The sequence below is a fragment of the Oryctolagus cuniculus genome, chromosome 9, assembly GCF_051225735.1.
Source record: "Oryctolagus cuniculus isolate XC-2025 breed Fujian yellow rabbit chromosome 9, ASM5122573v1, whole genome shotgun sequence".
Lineage (NCBI taxonomy): Eukaryota > Metazoa > Chordata > Mammalia > Lagomorpha > Leporidae > Oryctolagus > Oryctolagus cuniculus.
This window is the reverse complement of record NC_142875.1, coordinates 978847-1001442: the sequence shown is the minus strand read 5'-3', so window position 1 is coordinate 1001442 and position 22596 is coordinate 978847. Positions and strand designations below refer to the sequence as shown.

The 22596-nt window shown below is 63.6% G+C and overlaps 1 protein-coding gene across 6 annotated transcripts in view; it reads left to right on the top strand.

The window, feature by feature from the left end:
* Positions 1 to 22153, top strand: part of ATP11A (ATPase phospholipid transporting 11A) — a 132517-nt gene extending 110364 nt beyond the window's left edge. Inside the window, exons 22-31 of one of the 6 annotated variants that reach the window (XM_089303369.1) lie at positions 527 to 672; positions 1031 to 1090; positions 2790 to 2917; positions 4614 to 4749; positions 5259 to 5282; positions 11356 to 11421; positions 13185 to 13288; positions 14579 to 14744; positions 18249 to 18349; positions 19278 to 22153. In XM_089303369.1, coding sequence (XP_089159495.1) covers positions 527 to 672; positions 1031 to 1090; positions 2790 to 2917; positions 4614 to 4749; positions 5259 to 5282; positions 11356 to 11421; positions 13185 to 13288; positions 14579 to 14744; positions 18249 to 18338 — 920 coding nt within the window. In that variant the 3' untranslated portion in view covers positions 18339 to 18349; positions 19278 to 22153. Of the gene's footprint in view, positions 1 to 526; positions 673 to 1030; positions 1091 to 2789; positions 2918 to 4613; positions 4750 to 5258; positions 5283 to 11355; positions 11422 to 13184; positions 13289 to 14578; positions 14745 to 16567; positions 16654 to 18248; positions 18350 to 19277 lie in introns of all 6 variants that reach the window. The other 5 variants (XM_089303370.1, XM_089303371.1, XM_070048371.2 and 2 more) reach the window with 5 other exon arrangements.
* Positions 22154 to 22596: the final 443 nt, after the last annotated feature.

Below are 22596 nucleotides of genomic sequence, written 5' to 3'. Positions count from 1 at the left end.
TCCACATGGTGTGGGCATGGGTGTGGAGCTGCCACGTGCAGGTGGGTGAGGATGTGCCGTGTGGGTGTGGGCCTGCCACGTGGGCGTGGGTGAGGACCCACACCTATGTCGTGTAGGTGAGAACCCTCCACGTGGGCATGGGTCCTCCACATGGTGTGGGCATGGGTGTGGACCTGCCACGTGCATGTGGGTGAGGACGTGCCGTGTGGGTGTGGGCCTGCCACATGGGCGTGGGTGAGGACCCACACCTACGTCGTGTAGGTGAGAACCCTCCACGTGGTGTGGGCACCTCCATATGGTGTGGGCATGGGTGTGGAGCTGCCACGTGCAGGTGGGTGAGGACCTGCCGTGTGGGTGTGGGCCTGCCACATGGGCGTGGGTGAGGACCCGACACCTGGGCCTGTGCCCGTGCCTGTCCTGGGGACGGGGTGTTCATGATAGGGGTGTCTCCTGCCCTGGCCGTGCCTCTCGTGGCGCCTCTCACTGCCTGCTCCCGTGGGCCGCTCAGCACACTGACCCGTTCCAGGTGTCATCGGGAAGGAAGGCCGCCAGGCGGCGAGGAACAGCGACTATGCAATCCCCAAGTTCAAGCACCTGAAGAAGATGCTGCTGGTGCACGGGCACTTCTACTACATCCGGATAGCCGAGCTCGTGCAGTACTTCTTCTACAAGGTGCGGGCCTGCCCCATCCGCCGCCGGCGCGTCTGTCGGCGCGGCCCTTATCTGGCGCTAAAGGGACTGCGGGCGAGGAATCCTCTGCCACTTCTCAGCACCGCGGAAGTCAGCGTGGGCCCCGGGGAAGAGCCCACTTGCAGGGTCCGAGGAGGGGCACGCTCACTCTGAAACAGCCCTGCCTGGGGAGGCTGACCCCGCTCGCCTTCCGAGTCCCTAACACGGCCCCTAGAGTGGCCGGGGCCCTGTCTGCACGTTTCAGCTGCAGACACGGGGCGGCTTGGGGCCCCGCCCCGGCGGGGGGCGCGTCCTGGGCGGAGCCGGGCTCTCACTGGCACCCGTGCGCCTTGTCTTTCAGAACGTCTGCTTCATCTTCCCGCAGTTTCTGTACCAGTTCTTCTGTGGCTTCTCACAGCAGGTGAGTGGGCGGGGGCCCAGGGCCCACGTCAGGGGTGTGCAGGCGACCCCTCCCGGGGACAGCGATCAGCCCCGCTGCCCCCGTCCCAGGACGCTGTGGGTGCTGCCCGGGGCCAGGGTGCTTGCTGCCGAGCAGTCTCGGGATGCAGGCCAGTGGATGACGTGGGCGAGAGCCGACCGCCCCAAGCCCAGCACACGGTGTGGGCATTCTGACCCTCACTGCAGGGATCCTGGGACGCCCACGCGTGTCCTGCTCACTGCAGTCTGGCCCACCGCAGTGCCGGACTGGGCGCTAGGTGGAGGCAGTACTGAGCCAGGACACGGAGGGCGCACAGCACCCACCGCCAGGCAGACTCCGCCTCTGTCACCCTCGGGCCTGTGTGCTCAGGACCACGGTCACCTACTGCCGTCAGCGGGCCCAGGCCCACGGGAGACAAAGCCTGAAGCTGGCGATCAGACTGCGGATACTTCAGCAATGTAGTTCCCTCTCACTTTGGTTTCAAATTTGCAGTGGTGGGGTGGGCAGGCGAGAACCGGCCCTTTGCAGGCAGTGAGCACAGTCCTCTCTGGTTTACGTGGGGGGCACGGATTTCTTCCGGTCCTTCCGTAGCTGTAGATACACGCGTTTGTGCATTTTATGTGTGTCTGTGGTTCTTTGTAAATTAAACACATTCTTTAGTGAAAACATCAAAACAGCATGTAAGAGATAGCTGTTGTCTGTGAATCTCTGTCCCCCTGCACACCTTGTGTGACACCACGTGTCTGACCCGTGCTCTCTCCTGCACACCCTGTGTGACACCGCGTGTCTCACCCCATGCTCTCCTGCACACCCTGTGTGACACCGCGTGTCTGACCCGTGGTCTCTCCTGCACACCCTGTATGACACCACGTGTCTCACCCCATGCTCTCCTGCACACCCTGTAGGACGCTGCATGTCTGACCCGTGCTCTCCTGCACACCCTGTGTGACACCACGTGTCTCACCCCATGCTCTCCTGCACACCCTGTGTGACACCGCGTGTCTCACCCCATGCTCTCCTGCACACCCTGGGTGACACCACGTGTCTCACCCCATGCTCTCCTGCACACCCTGTGTGACACCGCATGTCTGACCCGTGTTCTCTCCTGCACACCCTGTGTGACACTGCATGTCTGACCCATGTTCTCTCCTGCACACCCTGTGTGACACTGCGTGTCTGACCCCTGCTCTCTCCTGCACACCCTGTGTGACACCGCGTGTCTGACCCGTGCTCTCTCCTGCACACCCTGTGTGACACCGCGTGTCTGACCCGTGCTCTCTCCTGCAGACCCTGTAGGACACCGCGTGTCTGACCTGTGCTCTCTCCTGCACACCCTGTGTGACACCGCGTGTCTGACCCATGTTCTCTCCTGCACACCCTGTGTGACACTGCGTGTCTGACCCCTGCTCTCTCCTGCACACCCTGTGTGACACCGCGTGTCTGACCCGTGCTCTCTCCTGCAGACCCTGTAGGACACCGCGTGTCTGACCCGTGCTCTCTCCTGCACACCCTGTGTGACACCGCGTGTCTGACCCGTGCTCTCTGCTGCAGACCCTGTAGGACACCGCGTGTCTGACCTGTGCTCTCTCCTGCAGACCCTGTATGACACCGCGTATCTGACCCGTGCTCTCTCCTGCACACCCTGTGTGACCGCGTGTCTGACCTGTGCTCTCTCCTGCAGACCCTGTACGACACTGCGTATCTGACCCTGTACAACATCACCTTCACCTCGCTTCCCATCCTCCTGTACAGCCTGATGGAGCAGCACGTCAGTGCCGACGCCCTCAAGAGGGACCCAGTGCTGTACAGGTCTGTCCCGTGACCCTCCCAGCGCGTGGGGATGGGGGGGTGGCTGACGGCTTCCAGTGCTGTACAGGTCTGTCCCCCGTGACCCTCCCAGCACGTGGGGACGGGGGCGGGCTGACGGCTTCCAGTGCTGTACAGGTCTGTCCCCCGTGACCCTCCCAGCATGTGGGGACGGGGGCGGGGCTGACGGCTTCCAGTGCTGTACAGGTCTGTCCCCCGTGACCCTCCCAGCGTGTGGGGACGGGGGCGGGGCTGACGGCTTCCAGTGCTGTACAGGTCTGTCCCCCGTGACCCTCCCAGCATGTGGGGACGGGGGCGGGGCTGACGGCTTCCAGTGAAGGCTGGTGGGCAGCATGGGAGCCCCCAGGGATCGGTGTGGAAGCAGCACGGTTGCAGTGTGGTGTACTCACCTCAGTGCCTCTGACAGCTGTTGGGGACCCGGGGCCAGGGTTCTTCCGTGTCCCTGAAATGCCCAGTGTGTTCTCTTTAAGGAGAAAAAGGAAGGAACGGCTCTGACCGGGTGCTCCTCCCGCAGACCGGACATCCCTGTCCTCCGTGGTCTTTGTACTTAGCCTTGCTTTGCAGATACCCTTAGATCCATACGTGGTTGTCGGGAGAAGCACAGAGAGGCTCAGTGGGCTCAGTCCCCCCCGCCCTGCCCCTCAGATGGCCCCGGCCTCACTCGTCCTCCGGGTGACATGCGTGTGTGTGCGGGCACACGCACACGTGCACTTGGCTGCACACTCACTTCTGTAACTGCTACCCTCATCACCGCTGTGCCCTGGGGCTGGAGGTGTGGTAGTCCCCATGTGACGCAGGAGGACAGTGAGAGGGTGAGCTGAGTGTGCAGTGTGTGAGCAAACGGGAAGAGACCAGATGCCAGAGAGAGCCCGGCTGTGTCAGAAATGCACACAGGGGAGACTGCAGAGAGCCCGGCCGTGTTAGATGTGCGTGCAGGGGGAGACTGCAGAGAGCCCAGCCGTGTTAGATGTGCACGCAGGGGGAGACTGCAGAGAGCCCGGCTGTGTTAGATGTGCATGAGGGGGAGACTGCAGAGAGCCCAGCCGTGTTAGATGTGCGTGCAGGAGGAGACTGCAGAGAGCCCAGCCGTGTTAGATGTGCACGCAGGGGGAGACTGCAGAGAGCCTGGCTGTGTCAGAAGTGCACGCAGGGGGAGACTGCAGAGAGCCCGGCCGTGTTAGATGTGCGTGCAGGGGGAGACTGCAGAGAGCCCGGCTGTGTTAGATGTGCATGAGGGGGAGACTGCAGAGAGCCCGGCCGTGTTAGATGTGCACACAGGGGGAGACTGCAGAGAGCCCAGCCATGTTAGATGTACACGCAGGGGGAGACTGTGGGTGTTCACATGCCCTCACAGAGCTGAGAGGCGTCTGCAGCCGTAACGGGCGCAGTCACAGGCTGGAGGCTTCAGGCAGCTGCTGAATGTCAGCGTGCGCCCGTCGCTCTGCGTCGCTCTCAGAAGTAGGGGTGACCCCGGGGACGTCAGGTGTCACATGTGAGTGAGGACAGAGGCTGGCAGGCCGGTGGAAGGTCCGCGTGGGCAGTGTGCCGTGTCCTAAACCCCAGCAGCTTCCCCTGCCGGGCAACGCATACTGAATGCTGACCTCGCCTGCCCTGCAGAGCGCGGTGGCCCCGGAGCCCCGGCCCAAGGTCCCCACCACGTCCCCTCTTTCCCTTGCAGAGACATCGCCAAGAACGCACTGCTCCGCTGGCGGGTGTTCATTTACTGGACGTTCTTGGGAGTCTTTGACGCCCTGGTATTTTTCTTTGGTGCTTATTTCATGTTTGAAAATACAACGGTGACCAGCAATGGCCAGGTCAGTACCAGCGTGGTCTTGTTGATTTAGCTGCTTAAGAGCGCGCGCTGACCCCGTGCCATCACCCGTCACAGCGCCAGCGCAGAGCAGGCTGAGGGTCCCTGAGGGCTAGAGCGTGTGTCCGGTGTCTGTCGGGTTCCACGGAGCGGCGAGGTGCCCACGCTCCCTCCGTGTCGCCCCGAGCCCCGGGGAGCCCCGGCCCGCTCTAAGACCAGGCCCTCGCAGGGTTTCCTTAAAGCCTTAAAGCGGCTTCTGTAGCTCGCGTTTCACCCTTAGCCGGTGCCCAGCGGCTCAGTCACACCAGGGAGGCCTTGCTTTTCCAGTGTGCAGGTTACTCCCGAGTAACGCAGTATCTTCTCGCGAGTTCTTACGTGCTGTTCCCTTTGCAAAGAGAAGGTTTACGGTTCTCTAAGAGCGGTCAGCTCCGGTTGTTGGCGGGATTTCTGGGGTGTGTTTTATTTGTTTCTTGCTTTTTTCTTTTTGCTGCTTGCTTCCCTTCCCACCCTCAGATAATGACCACCAGCACACACATGGTAAGACGGCCGTGGCTTTGTCCTCTGTGTTTCTGGAGTGCTTTACAAATGAAATATTTCTCAAAAATATTTTCCGATGTGACTTCTTCTGTGTGCTTTGTCGGTAGAAACACTGTTAGCCGCCTGCCCCCTCCCCCACTTCAGCGCTCGTGTGCCCCCTCCCCCCGCACCCGGTGCCTGTCCTCGGGGTCTGTGTTGGGGTGCAGTGGTGTCAGGAGTGTGTTAAGTTGATCCCATGTGTCTGACCTTCCCTTCACTTTGAAAAAGAGGCAGCGTGGGCAGGCGTGTGAGGGCCTTGGGGACGGCGGGCGAGGTGCACCTGTGCCACTCTGGCAGGGATTGCGTGGACTCCAGCTGTTCCTTTCTTTTTTTTTTTTTTTTTTTTTTTTGACAGGCAGAGTGGACAGTGAGAGAGAGAGACAGAGAGAAAGGTCTTCCTTTGCCGTTGGTTCACCCTCCAATGGCCGCCGCGGCCGGCGCGCTGCGGCCGGCGCACCGCGCTGATCCGATGGCAGGAGCCAGGAGCCAGGTGTTTTTCCTGGTCTCCCATGGGGTGCAGGGCCCAAGCACCTGGGCCATCCTCCACTGCACTCCCTGGCCACAGCAGAGGGCTGGCCTGGAAGAGGGGCAACCGGGACAGAATCCGGCGCCCCGACCGGGACTAGAACCCGGTGTGCCGGCGCCGCTAGGCGGAGGATTAGCCTACTGAGCCGCGGCGCCGGCTTCTGTTCCTTTCTTAAGTGTCACAAGTGAGCAAGCAGTGCTGTTCACGCCAGAGAAAGCCACCGTGTCAGCCCCGCCAGGGCCAGCTACAAGCAAATGCTTTTCATCTCCTCAGTGGAACAGGCCACGTGGTCTGTGCCGTGGCCCTGTTGCGTCAGCACCCAGATGTCTGGCCGCGTGTCCCGGGTGGTTTGCTCACCCCCTTGCGTGTGCTTTCTCCCCGGGGGTATGAGAGTTGCCACGGGCTGTCCGTGGAAGGCAGCTATCATCTTCCCGAGTTTTACTGTCAGTCTTGGGAATTCACTAAAATCTTATTTTGTTGTAAAAACCACATTTTTCTAGAACATACTCTGTGTCCTGACGTACTCTGACTGCATAGGTTGAGTGCTGCCGGGCCAAACGTGGAGTGGAGCAGCGCTGTCCTCTGCTCTCCTGTGTCTGTGAGGTTTCCCGTGGGCAGTGCGAGGCAGCCTCTGGCGTGTCCGGGACGGTGGTGGCGGTTCCCCACTCCCCCTCACTTCCACGCGTCGCCCTGTCTGGCGACAGCACCCTCTCAGCTGGCATTTTTTTCAATGAAAGTTGAGGAGCGAGTGCAGATTACATAACTGGTATAGGTCACGTGAGTGCGGAGTGGCAGGGAAGTGACAGGCGTGTGCCGGGGCTCCCCCACACACAGTGTCGGGGCACAGGGCACAGGCACTGCCTGTCCTCAAAGGCGCTGGCTGGGTGCCCTCCTCCACCTGCAGCCGCAGGCATCCCCTGCTGGGCTGGGTGGTCCTCGCTCCGTGCTACCCCTCATTTCTTTTTGGCCACTCCCACACCCTGGCCATCAGGGCAGCTGCAGCCACTGTATCTGTGCCAGCCTGGGAGATGCCCTGCCCCTGCCTGTCACTCACATGCTGCCGGCAGCTATAGACAGGGTGCTCCTTAGCACTTACATGGGGGGCTGGCGCTGTGGCGTGGTGGGCTAGGCCTCTGCCTGCAGTGCCGGCATCCCATACAGGCGCTGGTTCTAGTGCCTGCCACTCCTCTTCTGATCCCGCTCTCTGCTATGGCCTGGGAAAGCAGTCGAAGATGGCCCAAGTGCTTGGCCCCTGCACCCACATGTGTGACCCGGAGGAGGCTCCTGGCTCTGGATCTCCTAACTCTGGCCTTTGCAGCCATGTGGGGAGTGGACCAGCAGATGGAAGACCTTTCTCTCTGTCTCTCCCTCTCTCTGAAACTCTCTCTTTTTTAAAAAAATTTTAAAGACTTCATTTGAGAAGTAGAGTTTCAGAGAGAGAAAGGTCTCCCATCCGCTGGTTCACTCCCCACATGGCTGCAAAGGCTGAGCTGGGCCGATCCGAAGCCAGGAGCCAGGAGCCTGTCCTCCAGGTCTCACACGTGGGTGTGGGGGCCAAGCACTTGGGCCGTCTTCGACTGCTTTCCCAGGCCATAGCAGAGAGCTAGATCGGAAGAGGGGCTATAGGGAGGGACTAGAACCAGCACCGATATGGGATGCTGGTGCCACAGGCAAGGCTTAGCCCACTACACCCCTGAAACTGTATCTCATAAATAAATAAATAAAAATTGAAAAAAAAATTTGAAGTGGGATTGGAAAAAGAGACCAGGATAGAGAAGGCACAGGGGCCAGTGAAGCCCATGGGACCTGCAGCTCGGGGCTGAGAGCTCAGCTGCCCCACACCAGCCAGTCCTGGCAGAGCCCCCACTGCTCACCTGAGAGCTGCTGGGGCTCGTGGCAGGGGTGTGGGCCAGGGCCTGGGGCAGTCGGTGCTGATTTGTGGTAGCATTTGTGGTGAAGCGCCGAAGGGTGGAAAGTACCCAGCTCACCAAAGCTCCTCGCCGTGTGGGCTTGGGGCTGTGGCCGAGACCAAGCCCGATGTGCGTGACAGGCTGCGAGGGGGCGTGTGTCAGGACTCAGTAGCACTGGGAAGGAAGAGCTGGGGTGGCTGCAGGAGACGCCCAGGGCAGCCCTCTCCTCCTGACTCCTGGTTTTTAGTTTCTGCATCTTTGTCCTGGGCGGGGGGGCGGTTAACATGCACTGCTACACTGGAAAGGCTGTGATCAGGGGGCTGCAGACCCTCGGGGACAGGAGCCCTCCTGGCTCTCCTTAGCCGTGTGACCATTGCAGCCCAGGCCAGAGGCCCGCTGCATCAGAGAGGATGTGTACCAGAGGTATTAGGACAAAGAGGACCGCGATAGCATTGTGAGAGGGAAACGCATGAAAACAAAGCATCTTCCAGTGCCCCCCGGGAGCAGGCCTTCCTTCTCACTTGCATGCCACACAGGAGTCTCAAGACGACGAGCTTGCAGTTGTGTGTCAGGGATCCTGGGTGATGGGGGGGGGGTGTGTGGAGCTTCGGGGGTTCTAGAGCTGAGTGTGGGGTTGGGTCCTCGGGGGTTCTGGAGCTGAGTGTGGGGTGTGGAGCCCCAGGGTTCTAGAGCTGAGTGTGGGGTTGGGTCCTCGGGGATTCTAGAGCTGAGTGTGGGGTGTGGAGCCTCAGGGTTCTAGATTGAGTGTGGGACATGGAGCCTCGGGGGTTCTGGAGCTGAGTGTGGGGTGTGGGTCCTCGGGGGTTCTGGAGCTGAGTGTGGGGTGTGGGTCCTCGGGGGTTCTGGAGCTGAGTGTGGGGTGTGGAACTGCAGGGTTCTAGATTGAGTGTGGGACATGGAGCCTCAGGGGTTCTGGAGCTGAGTGTGGGACATGGAGCCTCAGGGGTTCTGGAGCTGAGTGTGGGGTGTGGAGCCTCGGGGATTCTAGAGCTGAGTGTGGGGTGTGGAGCCTCAGGGGTTCTGGAGCTGAGTGTGGGGTGTGGATCCTCCGGGGTTCTGCAGCTGAGTGTGGGACATGGAGCCTTGGGGGTTCTAGAACTGAGTGTGGGGTGTAGAACCGCAGGGTTCTAGATTGAGTGTGGGACATGGAGCCTCAGGGGTTCTGGAGCTGAGTGTGGGGTGTGGAGCCTCGGGGATTCTAGAGCTGAGTGTGGGGTGTGGAGCCTCAGGGGTTCTGGAGCTGAGTGTGGGGTGTGGATCCTCCGGGGTTCTGCAGCTGAGTGTGGGACATGGAGCCTTGGGGGTTCTAGAACTGAGTGTGGGGTGTAGAACCGCAGGGTTCTAGATTGAGTGTGGGACATGGAGCCTCGGGGGTTCTGGAGCTGAGTGTGGGGTTGGAGCCTTTGGGGTTCTGGAGCTGAGTGTGGGACATGGATCCTCGGGGGTTCTAGAACTGAGTGTGGGGTGTGGAACCGCAGGGTTCTAGATTGAGTGTGGGACATGGAGCCTCAGGGGTTCTGGAGCTGAGTGTGGGGTTGGAGACTCAGGTTCTGGAGCTGAGTGTGGGGTGTGGAGCCTCAGGGGTTCTGGAGCTGAGTGTGGGGTTGGATCCTCAGGGGTTCTGGAGCCGAGTGTGAGAACGGCCATGAAGGAGTTGGAGCTTGAGCAGGCCTCAGGTGCAGGACTGCAGGAGTGGGTGAGAGGGATGCTGGGAGCTGCTGCCTTCGCCTTGTGACCATGGAACTTCTGTGTGCTGTGCGGAAGTCTAGCATCAGAACTAAATTGATCTTGGCTGCAGGCATTTTTGAGCAGAAAACTTGCTCCTAAAACGCTCATCTCCAGAGGGAGGAAGGGTGAGGATATTAGTCTTGTGTCAGTGGCCTGGCGGGACTGGCCCGGGGTGGGTCCCTGAGACGTGTGTCCCCCACACTGTCAGTACCATCTCGTAAGAGCATGGTCCTAAGGCTTGAGGCACGGGAATGCCCTGGGGTGGGGCTGCTGTCCGCTGGGGAAGCGGTCCCTGTGGCACATGGCGCCTGCCACTCCCATCCGTGCAGTGCCGGGGGGAGCGTGGAGCAAGCGTTCTGGGGCTCCCACTTGCAGCAGATCGGGGGTGGTCTGCAGCCAGCCACCGAAGGCCACAGGCAAGGAGAGGGGTTCTCAACGGCCCCTCAAAGACGCAGTTCTTGTAGATCAGCTCCCAGTGACCGGTGCTGCCCCAGAGCGTCGGCCATGCAGTGGGCGTCCTGTTCTGTCTTCCTGTCCGTCTGTCTGTCGCTGGGAGCTGTCTGGGAGGAGAGGAGCCCCCGCCCCCGCAGCCTCTCCCCTCGTTGGGCCACTCTGGCTGTCGGGAGCCTGGGGTTCTGGGCGTGGGACTGGCTGCTGGTGGCGCTGGCAGCTTCGTTCAGCTCCGTCCTGTCCTCACTTCCATCATTCCCTGGGGCTGTCCCGAGGAGTGTCCAGCCCCTGCCGCTCGCGCCGTGAGCTGGCGACCACGGTCACACGTGGGCTACCCTTCCAGCGGCTGCATTTGCCATGAGGAAGGGGACTCTGCCAAGTGTGTGCCCCAGAGTCCCCAGGCATAGCCCACATGTGTCCTTCGCAACACAGGGACAGGAAGAAGGTCACAGTGTCCCGGGTGTCTGTCGCGTGTGGGAGTGGTGTCCCATGTGTCTGTTGAGTGTGGGGATGGTGTCCCGGGTGTGTGTCGTGTAGGGCCAGCGTCCCAGATGTCTGTTGTGTATGAGGACGGCGTCCCAAGTGTCTGTTGAGTGTGGGACGGTGTCTCGGGTGTGTGTTGTGTGGGGATGGTATCCCCCGTGTCTTGTATGTGGGGTTGGCATCCCGAGTATCTGTTGTGTATGGGGACAGCGTCCCAGGTGTCTGTCACATGTGGGGTTGGTGTCCCGGGTGTCTGCTGTATATAGGGTTGGCGTCCCAGGTGTGTGTCACATGTGGGGACGGCGTCCTGCATGTCTGTTGTATGTGGGGTTGGCGTCCCGGGTGTCTGGTATGTGGGGGTGGCGTCCTGGGTGTCTCATATGTGAGGTTGACATCTGGGTGTGTGTCACATGTTGGGTCGGCGCCCCGGGTGTCTGTCGAGTGTTGGGATGGCACCCTGCTTGTCTGTCACGTGTGGGGACGGCGTCCCGCATGTCTGTTGTATGTGGGGTTGGTGTCCCGGTGTCTGTTGTATATAGGATTGGTGTCCTGGTGTCTGTCACGTGTGGGGACGGCGTCCCCTGTGTCTGCTGTACACTGCGTCCCGGGTGTCTGTCGCGTGGGTCACCTTCACCCTTGACGCTGCCCTGCTGTCAGTGTGAGGTGGGGGAGGTGTCTGCAGGGGTGGTGGGCGGGGCTTGTGAGGGACGGGAACGTTCCGAGGAGTCGTCTCTGGAGCAGTCCCCATCACCCATCACCGGCGTCCTGGGGCAGCGGGGTGGGGCCGTGCCATGCTCGGGTGTAGTCCGCGTGGGGCTGCGGTCTTCGGGGCCGACGTGGCTAAAGCTGGTGTGAGTGTGCGTGCGTGAGGGAGGCTGCGCGGACACAGGCGCTGTCCTGGACCCTTTCCCCCCAGATATTTGGAAACTGGACCTTCGGGACGCTGGTGTTCACTGTGATGGTGTTTACAGTCACGCTCAAGGTGAGTCCCCCCAGGTGCTGCGCTCTGAGCCCGAGCCACAGCCCACGGAGCCGGACGGCCCGTGCGCGGCCCTGGGCTTCCCTGGTCCCCTCCCCATGCTGGAGCTGGGCGCGCAGGTCTCCAGAGCTGCATGGGACGCCAGTCAGGGTGGAAGCCTGCTGACCCGCAGCCGCACCCTTGGCGTAACCGCAGTGTTAATCAAAACCGACTCGTGCATTTTGGAAAACAGATCCAGTTCCACAGAGAACATCGACGTGAGAGTCCACAGTCAGTCTGTGGAACAGTCACGACAAAATGTCCTTCAGGGTCATCGCCTAGCGAGCGCCTTGCTCAGCTGCCCGACCCTCCCTGAGAGACGTGCGCACCAGGGCCGGGTGCCGGTTTCTGCTGAAGTGTCCGTGGGGGTGTCGGGCTGGGGGGCTGTGTGCGGGGTGTTGGGCTGGGGTGCTGTGTCAGGCTGCGGACCTGTGTGCAGGGTGTCGGGCTGGGGGGCTGTGTGCAGGGTGTCGGGCTGGGGGGCTGTGTGTGGGCTTTCGGGCTGGCGTGCTGTGTGCTTTCCCGTGGGCTTTCGGGCTGGAGGGCTGAGTGCTTTCCCATGAGCTGTCAGGCTCGGGGGCTGTATGTGGGGTGTTGTGCTGGGTGTCGGGCTGACATGCTGTGTGCAGGGTGTCAGGCTGGTGTGCCGTGTGCGGGGTGTCGGGCTGGGGTGCTGTTTGCGGGGTGTCAGGCCGGGGTGCCGTGTGTGAGGTGTCAGGCTGACATGCTGTGTGCAGGGTGTCAGGCTGGGGTGGCTGTGTGTGGGGTGTTGGGCTGGTATGCTGTGTGCGGGGTGTCAGGCTGGGGTGCTGTGTGTGGGGTGTCGGGCTGGGGGGCTGTGTGCGGGGTGTTGGGCTGGGGTGCTGTGTGTGGGGTGTCGGGCTGGGGGGCCGTGTGTGGGGTGTCAGGCTGGGGTGGCTGTGTGTGGGGTGTCGGGCTGGTGTGCTGTGTGCGGGGTGTCAGGCTGGGGTGGCTGTGTGTGGGGTGTCGGGCTGGTGTGCTGTGTGTGGGGTGTTGGGCTGGGGGCTGTGTGTGGGATGTCGGGCTGAGGGCTGTGTGGGGGGTGTTGGGCTGGGGGCTGTGTGCGGGGTGTTGGGCTGGTGTGCTGTGTGTGGGATGTCGGGCTGGGGGCTGTGTGCGGGGTGTTGGGCTGGGGGCTGTGTGTGGGGTGTTGGGCTGGGGCCTGTGTGCGTGGTGTTGGGCTGGGGGCTGTGTGCAGGGTGTCGGGCTGGTGTGCTGTGTGCGGGGTGTTGGGCTGGGGGCTGTGTGTGTGTGTTGGGCTGGGGGCTGTGTGCGGGGTGTCGGGCTGGGGTGCTGTGTGCGGGGTGTTGGGCTGGTGTGCCTGTGTGTGGGGTGTCGGGCTGGGGTGCTATGTGTGGGGTGTCGGGCTTGGGTGCTGTGTGTGGGGTGTCAGGCTTTGGGGGCTGTGTGGGGTGTTGGGCTGGGGGCTGTGTGCGGGGTGTCGGGCTGGGGTGCTATGTGTGGGGTGTCGGGCTTGGGTGCTGTGTGTGGGGTGTCAGGCTTTGGGGGCTGTGTGGGGTGTTGGGCTGGGGGCTGTGTGCGGGGTGTCGGGCTGGGGTGCTGTGTGTGGGGTGCTGTGTGTGGGGTGTTGGGCTGGGGGCTGTGTGTGGGGTGTCGTGCTGGGGGCTGTGTGCGGGGTGTCGGGCTGGGGTGCTGTGCTCTCTCCCAAGCCCGCCTGACAGCCTGCACGCCGCCCTTCCTCGTAGCTGGCGTTGGACACACACTACTGGACCTGGGTCAACCACTTCGTCATCTGGGGCTCGCTGCTCTTCTACGTCGTCTTCTCCCTGCTCTGGGGAGGGGTCATCTGGTAGGCGTGGGCTTGCTGTGTGGTCATCCCTTCGTCCCCCGGGTCCGTGCGGCCTCGCTGGTTGTGGCCAAGCCCTGAGCATCTGCCCTGGTTGCCTTTGCCGTCTCGGGAAAAGGATAGCTTTACGCCAGCCTGGGGTTTGGGGTGACCCCGTCACCTGTGGGTGCAGAGGAGCGAGAACAGCCAGGGGAACTTGAACTCAGGTAGTCAGCGCTCTCCCAAGGCCCTGGCCACTCCCTCAGCTCTCCCAAAGCCCTGGCCACTCCCTGAGCCCCATCTCAGCGCCCTCGTGAGGCCAGTCGGCCTCCTTCATCCACCAACACGAAGACGCCTGCTTGGGCTGAGGGCGCAGGTGCCTTCCGGGGATGCAGCTGTCCCCAGGCGTGGCCCATGCTCTGAAGCCTTCCTGTGGGACAGGGGTTCCTGAGCAGGGCTGGGACCCGGGACTGGGCCTGGAAAGGTGCCCTTCCCTGCCAGGCTGGCCTCAGTGGAGCCCTGGCCCAGTGTCCTGCTCGGCTGGCGACCCCAAGTGGCCACAGGACATGGTGTGGGGTCCTCAAGCCCTGGGGGTGCAGAGGAAGCTCCGTGTTCCCCGCAGCCCTGCCCAGAGGCTAGTGCTGTGAAGACATTTCAGCCCGGCCCCCCCAGCCCCTAGCGCTACAGAGCTGTGACCCCCAGGGCTGCTGGCGCTCCCAGGCAGCCCCGTGACCGTCTCCACAGTCAGGAGCCCCAGCTTCCCCACAGCAGGCCCTGGGAGCCTGTGCCACACACACCTTGCCGCAGGCCTGCCTCCCGCACGGTTGTCCCCGCACCCCTGTGGCCGTGTGTTCCTGGAGGCAGGGCCTTTTCCCATCCTCCGGCCCATGGAGCTGTGTGACTGGGCTGCAGCCCCTGCCATCAGACCCGGGTCCCTCCAGCTCCTGCTAGGGGGTGTAGTGTCTGAGGCGTAGATTGGCAGGCAGGAAGCCAGCTTGTACTGTCTCTTACGGCAGAGTCAGGCCGGGGCGTCCTCCCCGTGCCAGCAGCCGCGGGGGCTGTGACGCCCGGCAGCGAGGCCGTCCGTGCCCGTGTGCCTCTTGCTGCCCAGGCTGCCGCGTCCTCCTCTCCCCACTCGTGGAGGGGCTTCTCCCGCCCCTGGTTGAGCTGGTAAACGCGGAGCAGGCAGGCCCAAGGGCTCGCCCCGAGGCGGCCGGGGACGTGCGCAGACGCCCCTGGAGTGGCGTGTGGCGGCAGAGAAGGGGAGGGCCGCGGCGCCGCTCCCGACAGCGTGCCCCCCACCCCACCCCGCAGGCCGTTCCTCAGCTACCAGCGGATGTACTACGTGTTCCTGCACATGCTGTGCAGCGGGCCCGCCTGGCTGGCCGTGCTGCTGCTCGTCACCGTCGGCCTGCTCCCCGACGTCCTCAAGAAGGTCCTGTGCCGGCAGCTCTGGCCCACGGCCACAGAGAGGATCCAGGTACGGAGCCACCGCGCACGCGCCGGGCTGGGAGGCGGCGTGGGCGGCAGGGGCTTCCGAGAGCCTCATCAGCGCGCACGACCGAGGCCTGCCTGCCTGCCACGACGGGCCAGAGTGCAGCGCTGGGTTGGCGGAACGCGACGCAGTCAGCGAGATTAGAAAGGAGTCAGATCGGAGACTCACGCAGAAGTTACTTAGTAAACCTGCACGGTTGCTACAGACGGGTCACTCGGGGGAAGCAGCAGAGCTTTGGGCCGGTGAACTGACCCAAACCTCAGTGTCTGGCAGGGGCCGGTGTGAGGAGGGCTGCTTGTTTCCCACACTCCCTCGATGGCCGGGGTCAGGAGGCCAGCGGCACCTGTGCGGGTGGGACTGGGCCTGTGGGGCCTGGAGGAGGTAGCCAACCCCCACCCCACCTGTCCCGTCTCGTTGCAGCAGGAACCTGACCGTCCATTAGGGTGGTAAGGGTCTCGCCTGTGGCCTGGGGTAGCCGGGGTCACAGTGCTTTGGGATTTATTAAAAATGCAGGCTTTCAGCCTCCAGCCCCAGGAACTTCTGGTCCTTCTGTGAGGTAGCAGAGCCCAGGGAGGCGCTGAGGGACGCAGGCTGGCACCTGCCGCATGAGCGGACAAGGCCGGAGTGGTGGCCGGGAGGCGGCTGAGCCCAGCGTGCAGGCTGGCCACCTCCCGCGGCTCAGTCTCCCAACAGCCGCAGTGGGGGCCGGTTTGAAAGGTCTCGGAGAACATTCATGCTGAGTGGACATGGCCAGCCCAAGGCCACCAGCTCCCAGGACTCTGTCCCCTGCCCCCTATGCGGTGCTGATGTCAGAGTCCACATGCTCAGAGGAAGAGGAGCGCTGCTGTGTGACAGACGCCCCCGACACGCACCGCTCGCTCCGTGTCGTCACAGGTGCAGGAGCTGCAGCAGCCCAGGCAGCAGAGTGAGGGTCTGCTGCAGGAGCCCTCATGGTTCCTGCAGGGGCTGGAGCCTTCCCCCGCCCTTGGGGACGCCGCCAGGCTGGGGAGTCTGGGGGCAGGCCTCCGCTGCTGCCAGCACTTCATGAGGGCTCCACAGCCCCCGTGAGCCAGCCCCGCTCTCCCCCACCCGGGCAGCGCCTGAGCCCTGCTCCGCGTGGCACAGGGGGCCCCCAGTGGAGCCCTGTGCACTGGGTCCACGTGCAGGGGACGTGGCAGACACGTGTGTTCACAACTCCATGCACAGGGCACATGGGGCAGAGTGGGGTTTGACCCTGGGAGGGGCTGGGTGCATTGTGGGGGTGTCCCACCCAGCCTGCAGCGTTGACAGACGTCAGAAGCAGCTAGGCAGGTAGAACTAAGCTCTGCAAGTGAGGCCGGCTTCCGCGAGGACTCCTGGCAGAGCATGTGCAGCGTCCGGGGTGGGGGGGCTGGCACCCTGTGGGAGGCCGTCCCGAAGGAGGTGAGGGGGTCCTGCCTCTCCCGGGGGCCCCTGGCACCCTGTGGGAGGCCGTCCCGAAGGAGGTGAGGGCCCTCCGCCCCTCTGAGAGGCCCCTGCTGCTGCCGCTCTTGACCCCGTGCCCCCGAGAGGCCGGCCCTGTTGAACACCGAGCAGACCCGCAGCGCCGGACACAGACGGTGTCGCCTCGGGAAGCAGAGGCAGGCAGGGCCTGGAGCCAGGCTCAGGCTCTGGTGGCCACGGTCACGCGCCCGGGGTGTGTCAGCCTCTAACCAACTCACCACCTTCTCTTGTTTCTCTCCCTGCCTCGCTCTCTTGTCTTCCGACCTGCTTTGCTAAATAACCTGCGCTGTGCGCACGTCGGTGCGCGCCGGCTGCGGGACCGGCAGACTGAGAACCAGTGCCTTTCTGCCGAGCAGCCTGCCGTCTTTATGCTCTCTCAGACGTCCAGCAGTCTGAGTTTCTGATGGAACAGGTGACGCCCCTCTGCCTGCCTTCCTCTCGGGACGCTGGTGGCCGGTGCACGTGCCCCCGTGCCCCCCGGGCTCCTCTCGGGGCCCAGTGAGGGTCAGCCCTGACCGGGGAGGCCCTCGGGCAGCCAAGCACCCTGGCACGGTGAAGCCACGTGTGTCCTCGCTCAGTTCCTTCCGCACACGTGGAGTGGGCGCCTGTGGCTCACGGGCCATGGAGCGAAGTTACCCAGTGCCGCCTCCTCCCCACAGCCCGCACGCGCCCCTGTGAGCCGCCCGCAGGTGGGGAGACCGAGCACAGCCAGGACGAAGCCCCAGGCGAGGACCCCAGTGCACCGCCGGCTGTGGCCAGACACTGACTTCCTTAAGCCGCTCAGCGGTGTGGCACCCAGATGTGGCCTGAGGGCTCCCTAGGTGGGGCTCTGTCCGCGCTGTGCTCGTCCCCGGGCGCTGCGCCACACCTGCTTCAACATGGCCGGCACCCTTCACCGATGCACTTACCAAACAGAAAAACGCTTGTTAAACAAAGGCGTTGGGCCCTTTCGGCCGCTTGTGGACGGCCGTGCATTTTAAGCGCTTTTGTAAATTAAGGGTGGCACGTTTTCTAAGGTCAGGGACTTGGGGGCCGTCAGAGCTGCTGCGTAACTTCAGCCCGCCGTCTGCTCAGCAGCTGCGTCGCGGGTGGACGCTGAAGGGGTCTGAGCTGGGTGGGCTGGGCTGGCCCTGGCAGCAAACCAATGGGCCCAGGGCGCAGCTGACCGGCTGCTCGGAGAAGGCGGCACTGCGGTCCCCTCCCTCGGCAGCGGGCGACACCCACACCTGTCACAGCCCCGCACCTGCTGCCCACACGCCTGCACACGCGGGACACACAGCCGCCCTGGCTGACCACAGCCACCTGGAACAGCGCAAAACTTTGGAGGAATGAGCATGTCCCGAGGCCTCCCGGGGGCACGTTGGACTTGCAGCGTGTTCTTTCTCAGCTGTTCCTGTAAACGCGCTGCAGGCACCAGGGCCGTGTGCCTGGTAACAAGCACTCACAACTCTGCCTCTGTCCGCACGGCTGCTGGTGCCACCCCCATCAGCCCCTGCGATGGGGGCCTCCCCTGCTCTGCTCGCCGATCCTACGGGTCTCCAGCTCCCTGCTCCTTGTCACTGAGGCACCGGCCAGGCGAGGCCAGAAAGCCGCATGTTTTCACACTGGGCCCCCAGGCCTTAGCTCAGCCGCCCCCGCCAGAACCAGGAGGCACATCCGGGCAGAAGCCCTCCACCCCTGCCCCCACGGTCACTCACAGCTCTCCAGGATCCCACGTGTAGGTGTAGGGCTCGGGAAGGGCCTCCTGCGCTGCCGCCCACGTTGGAGCCAGGGACCTCGGACGTCTGCCTCTCGCACAGGGCACCTGTCCCGTGAGCGCTCTCAGGTTCCCCACCAGCCCGACGAGGGGGAGTCTTCCCCCCACGGGGGCCCGGAGCACCCGTCCATCCCAGGCTGCCCTGGCAGCTCACTGACGGCCTCTGCTAGTCACAGGCCCGGGGCCTGCTGCTGGCTCCTTGCAGCGGGGCCGCCCGGCAGCCGGCTCAGTGTTCTTCCTCGCCCTTGCAGAAGAGTGCGGCGCACAAGGCACCGGTGAGCGCCGCGCCCGGCGACAGGCCCCTGCTGAAGGACCTCCTCCCGCGGCCGAGGCGCCATTAGCTCCACGCTAGGTAACCGTGCGGCCACTGCCCACTGGGCGCTCGGCCGGTGTGCTGTGACTTTCAGACCGTGCGTTCTTCCTCCAAAGTTTTGCTGTGGTGTGCTGGTTTTGAGAGCAGAAGGCTCACTGGAGAGGAGCGCCCCTTGCACACACACACACACACACACTTGCTGTGCCAGGTAAGTGCAGGCCCGAGAGCGAGCTGACCGCACACACACGAGCACGCTTGCTTGCTGCAGCCCAGCCGGCGCCGCGCTGGCCCCGTGGGGCGGAGACAGCCCCACGAGAAGGCCTGCCCGGACGGCGCGTTCCACTGCCCGGAGGACACTGCCGCTCGCGCCGCCCCCAGGCCAGCAGGTACTCACTCGGGCGCACCCCGCCGTCCACCAGGCTGTGATGGCAGCGGCTGTCCTGGTGGGCCAGGCACTGCCCCGCGGCCCCCTGTGTAGAGTGGCCTCGCCTGGTCCTGTTCTACGGTCCACACCCTGCCTGGTTCAGACGGCCAGTATTTGTGTGCGTTGTCCCCTCTGTACCTGCTCACGGGACGCCGTCCCGGCCACGTCTGCCAGGTCACGGTAGGCTGAGGGGTCCTGAGCGGGACAGCAGCCCCGTCCTGGGGAGTGGTGCACTGACCTGTGCTCCCCAGGTGGTAGGTGAGCACTGTCGTGTCTTCCCCTGCCTGCGTGACAGTGACGGGGGAGGCCCGGGAGGCCCAGGACGCCCCCATGGCCCGGGAGGTGGGACGGTCCCTCTGGATCCCAAAGCGAAGGCGTTTGTCTCAGCGCCCAGGGGCTGGGCCCTCTCACCCGCCCTGTGTGAGGCTGGCACTGGCAGTGCAGGGGGCAGCGGTGGCCGGCACACCTTGCAGGGGCCCGGGCGGCAGTGGGAGGCTCCTCATGGAGGTGCCTGGGACTGAGTGTGGCCTGGTTCCTTGGCAGAACGCGAGCGTGCGCTGTTGGGACGGCATTCCCGGATTCACCCCTCTCGAGCCTCTGCACAGCCTGGGCCACCGGAGCCCCGGTGCCCTGGCCGCGAGGACGACACGTGCTGTCTACAGGAGCCAGGAGTACTGCGTGCTCGCGCCCGGCCTCGCTCTTCCCCACGGCTGCTGCCACTCCAGCTGGAGACACGGCCGCCGCACATCCAGGCCGGGAACACCGGTGTGATGGCCGTCCCCACGCCGCCCCCGAGAGCTGTGCTCCCAGGGCCCAGGGAGGCGAGCAGGGGCTCACAGCACACCGCGGACTGGGCCAGCACTGCCGTTGTCGCCCGTGGGGGCTGGTGGCCCCGAGCGTCCAGCTGGACTGGGAAGAAGGACATTCTGTGTGCAGCGCAGGCGCGAGGCCCGTGCCCGTGCCCAGGCCCCGCGTCTTCAGCCTCCTGTTAGCCCGTGTGTCACTTGAAGAGCAGAGCTGTCCAGGGACTGTGCCCTGGCGTCCAGCAGCTGCCCTGCACTGGGCACCTGGGGGCACAGTGGCATGAAGAAGTCTCCCGACGCCCGGTCTGGGAACGGCCACGTCAGACCCTGAGTGGCCTGGCCACTTCCCCGGCCCACGCCCAGCCTTGCCGCCTCCGCCCCCCAGTGCTGAGCGGGTTCCTCCCAGGTCAGGCCCTGGCTGCTCGTGCAGAGACACTGACTGGGGGCGTCCCCCGTCTCCTGAGAGCTCCCCTTCCTGTCTGGACGAGGAGGGTGCTAGGGCCCTCGTCTGCCAGGGCCCAGCCACTGTTAGAGGAAGACGTTGGCTTCACGGGTGTGGGTGCGTGACCAGAGACGTGGCCCCTGGGGCAGAGGTGGTCTCCAGCTGGGTCCAGCAGGCCGTGGCGGCCAGAGCGTCCCAAGGTCTCGCCCTGGTGGTCTTGGGGTTTTGTCTGGGCTTCCTTTGTGGGGCTGCTGTGCCTGGAACCATTGCTCCTGCTGGGGTGACCGAGGCAGCCCAAGTGTTCCTAGCCATGTTGCGCCGCGACGCCTTGGGGGTGCAGCACGCCAGGGGGCCCGGGTGCTTTCCTGGGGGTGTTCTTGAAGTCCAGGTTTCACAATTGGATCGTGCGGCGGCCGTGAGTTGGGCGCAGTGGCCCCTGTCAAGTGTGTGCGTGGGGCAGGGGTGAGGAGGTCCCTTTAAGGCGTTTGCATGGGGTGGGGGTGAGCACCAAACCAAAGAAGGGGGGCGCCCGCCCTGCCCGCAGTGCCCTCCCCCGCGTGCGGCCCCCCCTCCGTGGCCTGGTCCGTGCCAGCCGCGCAGTGGCCTGGCATTTTTACCGCCCCTTTTTCAGCACCCAGCGCAGATAGAAATGTGACACCCGTGGGGGAGCGGTTCCTGTTTAGTTAACAAATTATTTGTAACGTATTTTTTTAGAACTTCTGAAATTGCCTTTGCACTGATGTATTTTCATAGCTGTTTCTCTCTCTCGTTTGTCGGTCGGGGGCTTGCGGTTTCTAAGCTTCCGCCTGTTAAGTTGGTGAAGTTCTGGCCTCTGCACTGCGTCCCGGCCCAGGCTCCAGAGTGGCTTTGCACTTGGACTGCCCCACGCCACCTCCGTGCTGGCAGCCAGGATTCACCACGCATCCGATCTCGTCTGCTTTTCTGTTGTTTTGGTTTCCGTCCTTGAGCCTTAAAGCCACGCGGCCCCTGCCTGCCGGCCCCAGCCCCGGCTGGCCGCCTCCGGACATTTGAGTGTCGGCGAGAGAGCCGCTCCAGCTCCGCGCCCTGCAGTGGAACAAGCCGACAGCGTGCCTGACAGTGCGGGGGCACGGGGCGACCTTTCCCACGGGACTGGCAGCGGCGCGCCCTCCCCGGCTGCTGCACGGTTACCATGGGAACCTGCGCTCCGCACAGCCGTGTGCGTGTGCAGGCGCTCACGTGTGTGCACACACCAGACATGCCTCCACTCCCTCCTAGCGCGCCGCACGCTCTGCCCCCTTCCAGGCCGGGCCTGGCAGGGACAGCTCCCTGGTCGTGCACGGGCACCTCCGTGGGGCGAAGAGGCCCCTCCTGGCACAGATGACAGGGCTTGCCAAGCAGGCCCTGGGCCCTGTCCTGGACTGTGCGGCCCCTTCAGGGCCACCCCTGCCCAAGCCCAGGTGGCCACAAGGAGGACCTGCACCCAGGGACTCACGGGCAACCTGGGCAGAGGCTTGCCCCCTCTCCTGGTCCACAGTTGTGTCCGACTGTGGCCGGGCTTGTGTGGGGGAACCATGACACCTTCCTTCCGCAGGGCACCCCAGGGCTGCGTCAGTCCAGGGAGCGCCCCAGCCTCATTCTTCAGCCCAAGTCCATGTGCTCTGCACGGAAAGTGTTGAACCAGCGCCGCCGCTTTGTCTGGAAGTCGTTGGTCTGACGGCTGCGCTGATGCGGGCACGGCGGCCATGTTGCTTCTGGAAGTCGGCAGGCGCGGTCTCGGGTGTGAGCCAGCGGCGGGGTGAGAGCCAGTCCTGGTTGTGTCTGGGCGAAGCTTTAAGGAAATGGGCCGCAAGCACTAGATGGCGCGAGTCTACTTTTGCAGAGAAAAATCTAAAGATCAGTTTATATAGCTTTATTTTTTACCTTATGAATAAGAATTTTAATATGCGTATGTTGTGTCTGAACACTCGAAGGTGTGTCTGCTTTGCCATCTGTCACTCATCACGTCCTGGGACACAAGAGAATCCTCCATGTGCATTTAACACGTATGACTCTGTCGCTGACGTCATCAATGCTGGAGTTTATTTTTAAATTACTAAGCGTAGTGCTGTGTTCAACACGAATCACCCAGCTGCAGTGTTTACCTGATCGTTCATTAACCTGCTCGGAAAAATTAAATTGTGACTTAGACCGGACCCAGCGTGTCTGTGCAGTTTGTGTCTGTACTGAAGTGCGTCGCGGTGGTGCCGAGCGGCTTGGACTTCTCTGGATGTCTGTGCGGGAGACCGGGGTCTGCGTGGGTAAAGGAAAACCTGCTTCTGTCTCACAGAACCGCCCGTCGCACTCACACTTCCGCACACGGGAACCGGAAGGCAGAAACACTGCCAAAGGGCATTGCTGTCCGGGGTCAAGGGTGAAAGGTTTCCAGGGAGTCCGCCCCTCAGCAGCCTCTGCCCCGCCCGCCACAGCCGGGTCCAGAGGCCCAGCTCGGGCACGGGTCTCCCAGCCCCTCACTTGTGCCTGGGACACCCTGGTCTCCCGCCTGCTCAGGCCCACACTCCCCTCACCCCTCATGGAGCCAGTGAGTCCTCCACCCCAAACGCTCCCGCGTTCCCCTCCCCAGGTTCCTGCCTCCCCT